The sequence below is a fragment of the Suillus fuscotomentosus genome (assembly GCF_016647785.1).
Source record: "Suillus fuscotomentosus strain FC203 chromosome Unknown F5891scaffold_666, whole genome shotgun sequence".
Classification (NCBI taxonomy): Eukaryota; Fungi; Basidiomycota; class Agaricomycetes; order Boletales; family Suillaceae; genus Suillus; species Suillus fuscotomentosus.
The window spans coordinates 3,724-12,734 of record NW_024540178.1 but is presented as its reverse complement, the minus strand read 5'-3'; the positions used below and the strand labels follow the sequence as shown (position 1 = coordinate 12,734).

At 44.9% G+C, this 9,011-nt stretch overlaps 2 protein-coding genes across 2 annotated transcripts; one reads left to right on the top strand and one right to left on the bottom strand.

Annotated features, from left to right (window-relative positions):
• Positions 1–96: 96 nt before the first annotated feature.
• Positions 97–1,799, bottom strand: F5891DRAFT_1252082 (uncharacterized protein; the record flags this gene model as incomplete). The annotated part of the gene is made up of 8 exons (XM_041369909.1): positions 97–261; positions 321–554; positions 612–770; positions 820–980; positions 1,032–1,134; positions 1,189–1,486; positions 1,538–1,709; positions 1,766–1,799. The coding sequence occupies 8 exons, from the start codon at positions 1,797–1,799 to the stop codon at positions 97–99; spliced, it is 1,326 nt and encodes a 441-aa protein (XP_041216082.1).
• Positions 1,800–5,782: 3,983 nt separating this feature from the next.
• F5891DRAFT_991451 (uncharacterized protein) lies at positions 5,783–7,407 on the top strand (the record flags this gene model as incomplete). The annotated part of the gene is made up of 10 exons (XM_041378113.1): positions 5,783–6,078; positions 6,099–6,227; positions 6,372–6,391; positions 6,445–6,532; positions 6,683–6,742; positions 6,881–6,951; positions 7,119–7,178; positions 7,203–7,228; positions 7,281–7,307; positions 7,357–7,407. 10 exons carry the CDS (start codon positions 5,783–5,785, stop codon positions 7,405–7,407), a joined length of 828 nt encoding a protein of 275 aa, XP_041216081.1.
• Positions 7,408–9,011: the final 1,604 nt, after the last annotated feature.

The window sequence follows — 9,011 nt, the reverse complement described above, 5'->3', positions numbered from 1 at the left end:
TGCAGTACTACACTTGCAGACGAATGGGTCTATTGCCGAGTACAGCCAGATGTTCGGGCAGTGATTGTGTCAGACCAGCGCGAGCAGCTTTTTTGTTCATGATAACCGGACCAAGCTGCTGATGATCGCCGACGAGGACAACCTGCTTCGCCAGGCTGACATCTGACCAATACCAATTTCTGTCTCACCAACGCACGCAGATTTCTTTCCGGCAGAGATCGCATGTCCGATGAACCCGAGGAGTTTCAGTTCTTTGGTTGTCTAAATATATTGAAATCAAAAGGTCATGTAGAAGAGTATGTGAGATGACTTGCCTGTACGTCGAACATCGTGTTAGAACCCATTTGCAAGAAGTCCTGATCGTCCTTGTTGAACATACGCAGGAAGCTTTGCTTGAAGATCGATGTAGCAAATGAATCAGATAGGACAATGACGCCATTTGTCAAGCTGGGCAATGATTTCATCTCTAGTAAGCCCACTTGATCCAAGCAACCAGCAAACAAATCAACAGCGTGGCCATTGTTGGATACCCTCTTCGCCAGACCTTCATAGAACTAAAATAAAGCAAACTATGATGCCATGGTACATTGTGTCACTGATTCAGGACAGACCTTTACCGCACATTTGTAGTGCTTGATGCTGTCCCATCTGATGTTGTGATGAGAGTGAATAGGCTCCTTGAGTTCATTGCTGACAACCATGCCTGAACCCTCCGTTGCCAGTCCACCCGTGACAACCATTATATGTGTGCCCGTGTTAGGGAAAGTCGTCTGAGGTATGTTGTCACCCGTATGCTCTCACCACAATTGATAAACTCACCTCCAGGAGTCCAACGGTTACACTGATGGCCACACCAGTGCAACGTAAAGCACGCTTGTCATTGGCAACTGGCCAAGGGTCACGAGCGAGTGCCTCCAGAATGCCAGTGAGTTGAAATTCGCATTGTTGGACAGGAAGAAAGAAACGCGCAGCACCAAAAGCTTGTTAAGGCATGGGTTGGCCGGCGCAGGGTGCGGCGCGAGTTGTTGTACTGAGTCCGAGCATGTCCTGAATCTGTTTCTGTGTGTACTCCCTGCTGCCATGGAAGACGTATGACTTGCTACACTCTGCATAGCCCAACTCATGAACTTGTGTCTCGTGGTTAAAGCAATGAGCTTGAATGATGAAAGAACAAGTGTATGTACATACCATTGTGCTGAACGTAATGAGACCAACTAATGCATATGGTGGGATCAAGCTGAGACTGACGACAAGAGCATCACAAAGTGCTTTGAGGTCATCGGCATCTAGACAGGTATCGACGACAAACAGGAAGACAGGTGGGGCCTGAGTGAGACGCGATAGCGTGTGCTCAATCGTCGTGTACTTGGGAAGTAGTTCAGCGGGTAGATTGGTGTTAGAGATATCTTTATGATGTGGCGGGAAAGGATTGCGGGTCAAGAAAAATGGACAAATCCACAGTTTGCCTCTGCCAATATCGATTTGACTGTATGGCACATCATTAGTAGAATTTCAGGAAGGAAGAGAAGAGACATACCAATATGGATTGAGAATAGCATGACAAGGCGGTTTACACATCACGGGTTCGTATAATACTGGGGGAAGATCCTCTCGCTGCTTCAGTGGAGTAGAGAGTGCTGATATCGGAACCACAGTCCGTGTTGCCTCTATCTGAGAAGAGGGCCATACATTCCACGAGAAACGAACACCTGGAATCAAACATAAGCTAATCAATCGATTTAAGCAAGATATCAATGAAACAAACCATCTCGCTCTTTGACATCTTCAAAATTGAGCATCTCGGCGCCTCCACATGGGTTCGAATAAAAGTTAACAAGGGCACGACTGTTTTGCAAGTGAGTTGACCTGAACACGAGTACTAGCAACATCACTCACTAAACGGATGAAGGATCAACGATAATATTTTCATGCTAAAAATTGGGAAAATGACGTACCGATCCCTCCATCTCGATAATCTGTAACCATCACTCACTGAAGACAAGGATATCAAGCAAGGTGTTACGAACTAGGGTAGTTCTAACAACAGCGACTCGACAGAGTTTCTAGCTGTTGAGTTTCGTGAAGTCCTTCAGATAAGAAGGGGTTCTGTAAAGACTTAGTCAAAGGAGTGCTTCAACTAAGAATGCTAGTTCAGACGACTTAAGATTGGAGGTCTTAAGCAAAGGAAGTTCTGGTAAAACCTAGTAAGATTCAAGTGAAGTTCTACTAAGCTAATACACATGCTTAAATAAGTCAATATGTGCGCACGGACCAAGGTAGTCGTGAGATATAAGTACATAGTCCAAAAAAGGTAAGTAATCATAAATGGAAAGTGTACTATTGAACAAAGAGAATAGAGAAGCGAAAGAAAAGCGTGATTGTAACATTACCCCCCTACTAGGCATAAAGTCACCGACTTTTAATCATCTAAGTTAGCATAGTAAATGGGGTCATCGGAATAATCCAAGTCGTCAGAACCTCCCTTCAATTGCTCTGTATGATAGTAGGCCTCTTCTTCCTGACACTGCGCAATGTATTGCTCGTCTCTGGTGTTCTCCCACAGGGCTAATGTGGTATAAAATCCTTCGTCCTTCCAAGTTAGAGTGGTAGGCGTGCTGCCCGTATATCTAGGACAATAGAACGAAAGATGTCCAGGACTTAACTCTCTGCATACTCTGCAGTAGTAGTCTGGGCAATGGACTTGACGATGCCCGAGAGTTTTGCAGTATCGGCAAACCCTATTTTCATCTGGGTTAGACGAAGTGGAGCGTAATGGAGAGGGACCAGGTTGTGGGCTTAATGCTTCGTCTGCACTAGTAGCCCGCTTCTTTCCTTTTCCTTTGTAGGACTGCCCACGTGTCCTCTTTCAAAGAGTGGTAGATGGTTTTCGTTCGACAGGGTGCCTAGAGGCTACATCTTGTCGTTCCGCCTCCACGATTAGCTCAGCAGGAGTAGAAGGAGTAGTTGCTCCTAGCATCTCGATGGGGACAATCCCATCCTTGAATGTATGCGTAGATAACAATTTAGGAATGGTCATTGGAGGATGAATATGAAGTGCTTCGAGCGCGACTGAAAGATCTCTGATTTTGTAGTGGGAGAGATATTGCTCGTTAGGGTTCTCTTCTATTTCTTCGTGAGTAGTGGAGAATGCTTTATAAAGATTTTCTGGATGATTTTGTGTTTCAACGGAGGCATTAGACGGGGAAGTATTTTCGATAGGGGCATCTACAGGTGGCGTGATTTGTCGTTCTATGGGAGGGGATTGATTTTCTACATTGAGAGCAGCGATCATGGCTTCCGTGGTTTGCGTGAGACTATTGACAGCAGCCAACAGCTCGTTAGGAATATGAGGAGGAGGTACAGGTACTGCATCGTTGTAAGATGGGGGCGGGTTGTCAGTTGTTCTATTGACAGGGGATGGAGAAGGCGGACGAGCAACGCCTGCTGATCGTTCTGCGATGATATGGATGACGGTTCTAATATCATCTTTAACCTCATCAGGAATAAAACGCAGAGTAAAGTTGTGTACATGCCTTTGAAGGTGCATAATACCATGTCGGACTGATTCGTCCTCGACGAGGCGAGTAAGTCTTTCGATAAGGTCTGTGGCCCTAATGATGTTGACAAGGAGGTTAATGGAATATGTTTCTTTCGAAGAGGATTCTGTTGAGTTCAATGGCATGTTGGGGACAGAGCATGGCTGCCTCAATGAGGGTGAGATCTTCGGCATTGGTGATAAAGGCTTCATATCGGTCTTCATCATTTGCAAACATAGTGGTCGAGAAGGTGGATTCGTAAGGGAGTGTGAAGGAGGTTGGGAAAGACATTCTTGCTGGAGGTTTTGGGTTTGGGTAAAGAGTATATCATCGATGTAGTTTTTGATTTCAAAGCGAGTTTCTGGCTTTATAGGCATCGAGGGTCTCCGCGTCATTTCCCAGGTTCTCTTCAGGAATCCACTCGTTACTGGCGGAAGAATATCCTTTCCAAGATGCCAGATAACGGCGTCTTTTTCCATTTCCTTTATGCGCAAGGATGGCTTCGATTTCATATTTCTCTTCTTCTTCTAGAATATCAGGTGGTGGTTCTAAGAAGTTCGGACCGTGTTCGTTATTTTCGCTATAGGACGATAACTGAGAAGCGTGGAACGTGGGGTGGATCTTCCATTGCGGTGGTAATTGGCGTGTGAAAGTGATCAGTGATAGTACTGCGGAGATGACGAATGGTCCGTATCGTTTTGGAGCGAGTTTCCGAGATGGAAGTTTTAACCTGAGGTTGGTAGAAGATAGCCATACCTTATCTCCGACTTTCCACGGTTGGTACTTCTGCCCAAAGGATCTTTCCGTCATTCGTTGCATAGCGATGTTATGACAGGCCACTGCTTCTTCCCTTATCTTTTGGAGAAGTTTTACTCGTTCTTCTGCTGCAGGTATCTTTGATTCAGGGAGAATGTGTGGAAGAGCCTTTGGTTCATATCCCATCATGATGAAAAGGGGGAAGCATCTTTTGTAGCATGTTTCCGATGATTGTGGACAAATTCAGCGGTAGGGAGATGTTCTACCCATTCGGACGGGCTGTTCTGGCAATATATTTGTAGATAGGTTTCTAGTTCCTGATTTAGCTGTTCTGTTTGTCCGTCGGTCTGTGGATGATATGCGGTGGAAGGGGCGCTACGAACCCAAGAAGAACTGTGGAGGGGCACAAATCATAGACTATAGTCTGATCCACAATATGGCACTCACCAATGTCGCCATCCGACAAAAATATGATTACCGAGACAGGGCTCCTAAAACAATGTTAAAGATCTTGGAAGGGTTTATGGGAAAATAAACACACCTTTCCGTGCTCCAATGTTGTTCCATGATTGATTGAGCCCACTATCTTGTCTCTGTTGAATCCAGTGTATTTCCGTATGCTCTCGACACCCAGTTGCTTTCTGATGTCAAAAAGCTTGCGTAGTCTTTGTGACTTCCCTTCAGTACCTGAGACACATCAAAATTCAATGTACTCACTTGATTTGAAGACCAAACTCCTTTTCAATGCGAACTATTTGCTCATCTGCAGTCAAGCCAGACCCATTCTTCTTTTGGCTATACAGTAGATATGCTCATAATGCATAAATAAATAAAATACGAATAAATCACTAGGAAATCATTCTTGGGCGCAAAAAACTATACATTGACAGCAATATATGGACCAAGCACATTTCTATGAATGGATGACTTGGTGCATCTCAAAAAGATTGGTTCCTAATTTGTTATCATTTTTTATGCATTATGAGCATATCTACTGTATTACTGGAATGCAGTACGAAGAGCATCATTTTTGGGATCTGTGGAAATCCAGTTTGTCAATTGAAGTGCCGTGCAATGTTACCAAAGAGCAAGCCATTTTGTACAACATACAATGCTTTGTACCCAACTGGTTATTGCCTTTGGTGTTTGGCATACTTCAAGCTTCAAGTTTGTCATAATGCTTGTACACGTAGCGGAGCCGTGGGAATGTGGTTTGAACACTAGTACTAGCAGTATAACAATGTACAAAATGATAATAGCTGGATTCGAACAATCGTATGCACGTGAGATTCCATGCACTTCCCACCATTTGTACTTACCTACCAGATCAGCCATTTGGCAGTGGAGTTCAAAAATGATCTTTGTGATATCGATCACATTTGCCCCCTTTCTTGCTAACAACTACTGAATGGCTCGCACCAAGCATACAGGTCGCCAGCAGCACTGTGCTTAAACCTCACTTCGAACCAATTTGCAAACAGCTTCGTGCGATGACCTCAGCAAAACATGCCACTGTCAGTAGGGCGCTTCCTTATCCGATTGCTGATTTCTGCATCCCTGTCACTAAGGCCGAGCTTCCTGTCGATGATTGGGATGCATATGCCCCTCATAGGATCCACTATGGTATTCCAGAATGGATGAAGTATGGTGCAGGGGATACTGGCCAGCTTGAGTTTTTGCAAATTCCTGTCATGAAATACCAGCGGCTTCTTGCTACGTTCCCCTCCCCACAAAATATTGATCGTCCTGGGTTTATCTTTGCTACTGCGTTGAATACTGGCTTGCAGTGTGGAATTGTTGGCATAGTGAGTCGAAGAAGATGAAGAAGAACACAAAGGCACAACCAAAGAGGGTGGATCTGGGTGACACGTCACGCAAGAATGCTGGTGCACGCTTCTTTCGAGCTATGATCGCTAGGCGAACTGTGTTGGAGGAGTGTGTGGCGAATGGTGTCAATGATGAGAGAATCAAATCACTCGATGAGTTCCTCATTCGTGATCGCTGAGATTGGCTTTTTGTGGAGTTTGATGAGCTGCCTGATAATGCGCACAAGTATTTACAAGCTGACCCATTGCACAGTGAGAACAAGAAGCTGTTTGGTATGATTCCTGATTCACACGCCTATATCTGCACTAACTTGCGATGACATCAGAAACAGGCTGGGGCGTGAAGGAGGATGACATCTTGATTATGCTTGGTCAGGCAGATGATGCATGGATGTCCAAGGGCCTTGACCCCCAGTAAGAACTGGTTGTGCTTGAAACAGCCGGGACATGCTGAGGACTGAATTTCTGATTTTGTCCTGTGGCTGTTTGTGCTGGTTTGTGCTCCTTTGTAATTTCATATCGCTTTGCATCAATGTACGTTGTGTTGTATACACCATTGCATAGATTGCATCGCACAATCGCATATGTCGCATCGCACATACGGCGCAAACTCCGTATCGCAAAGTACAAACTGCGGCATTACTGCGGATTGCAAACACGAACTTTGCATCACTACTCAGTGTAACCTTTTCCTCACGTGCACAAAGCGCATGATATCATTAATATTGCAAACTACGATGCCCCAAATTTAAAGCTAGATAGATTGTTGGGGGGAGATTTCTGTTGCCCCACGAATTTAATCCTTTGGTCCTCCCACCATCTTCCCACCACGGGTGAGTCCACGTCAAAAGTCCTGCCACTCTTCTCCACTGACCACGCGAGTTTAGAACAGTGGAATGATTATGATGGGGATCTATTGTATTGGGACAGTGTGATGCTGGGGTGTGTGATAATATCATTTTCACGTGCATATGTTCATGTGTGTTGATGCTGTTTTAAGCATCGGCTCGTGACGGGTTGCCAGAAATTCTTGGATGTCCAAGACCTTGGGGGCGAAGCGGTTTGTGATGGCCAATTGTACTAGGGGATCTCAGGGCGGACCAGCGGAAGGTAAGTGATTGTGTGGACATTCTATACATGCTATATTCACGGTCGATGTCAGGAATATGATAACAAGGCAGCGGAACTAGTGAGTAGTGTATGTTGCTACAGTTATGATTCTGAGAGGGCTACTACAGGTTGGCGACAGGGCTTCAATTAAGGGTGTTTGTGAAGGGCTGCTGCACTAGTTCTCTCGAGCGTCTCCCATTCTACGCATCGCGTTGCGGACACCCTTGACACTGTTTTTATTCCCACGCAGTGCGCTTTCCGATGCTGGGTTCGATATGTTTTCGCAGATTTTTGTCGCTTTCTGTAGTGTTTTAGAGCTGTGTTAGTGCTACAGGTGTGTTTTATATTGCAGCACGATCAAACAATATCCGAGCATAATCATATCACAGCCTATATGAGCGCATTCACCCAGGGAATGAGAAGCGCGCATGAATATGGGCCAGTATTATTTTTGTGTGCTTGTGCGAAGAAAAACATAAGGCAGCATTAGAGGCTTTGCGCTGTGTTATTGTAAATGTGCTAAATGAACCGTTTTATATGCGAGATGTGCTAATGTATATATTTTTCCTCAGCCACTACGATAAGCATATTCTGGCATGCCCCGGCTGTTTTGAGCACAGCCAGTTCTTACTGGGCTTGACCTCTCAGTAATGTTGAAGAAAGAGATGAATGCAGTGCTCAAGATAGTCAGAGAAAGAGGGAGTGATGTTTGAATCATACGGGATGAAGATGCAGATGCAGAATTAGCAGAGAAGTGGCATGAGTCTCATGAGCCGGGGGTTTGATTCATCAGCAAAAGAAAGGACCAGCTTCTTTGGGCAGGTGAGGAATAGATAAAGTTGCACCTTTGCGCCGACTGAGATTATATTTGAGTAGAGGACGGAGGTGCATGAAAGAATTATGGAGGGATCCATTTGCAGTTGGGCCAGAGCATGATAGATTGTAACTCTTGGAGTGGGAGCGACATCTTCCTATGCTCCTGCCACGATTATTTTTGTCTTTATTATTTTGGGCTTAGACACTGGTTGCGAACAGGAGATGATGCGTTTGTTACAATACATATGTTACATGGTAGGGGTGTATGTGGATCAAGTTACGGAATTCGACTTCCGATTATGTCCTCTTGACCCTGTATGTGGTTATATGATTGTCTGATAGCCTTTGTTGTTGCTGCTTTTTGTTGTCAAAGTATGATTCTAAATTGTTTGCTGGTGTAGCTTCATGTTGCAGGGACTTGAAATTGTTCAGTGTAACATGGTTGTGGATCACAAATTGAGGGCTGCAAGGGAGTTTTGTCTTGCATGTGAAGCTTGTATCTCTTGTGTGTATGACTGGGACAGTAGGCTCTCATGAGTGTGTGCGTTCACTTGTCAGGTGGTGTCTTAGTAGATACTATGGTGACTCTGTGGGGCTGAATCTATGGCGCTGGATCTGTTCAACTATTCTTCACACACAAAACTCATACACATGCACAGACGCGACACACACACAAATGAGATGCACACACATAATCACTCCTTCGCATACATACTCTTGTATCGTAGAAAAATTAGTACTGCACTACTAGATCTGACATGATTTGATAATCAAATTATATTGCAGACAAGGTCCCCAATGAAGAACTGTAGAGTCCAAGGGGCAAACAAAATGCACCGAAGCCGCCAGCATTGGCAGAAAAGCCTCGAAAATTTTGAAGGCCTGCCGGTGGACGAGACGGAGCAATGAGAAGTGAGTAGGTCTCAGAGCGATGATGAAGGTTTCTATAAGCGCAAAGCAAGTAGAG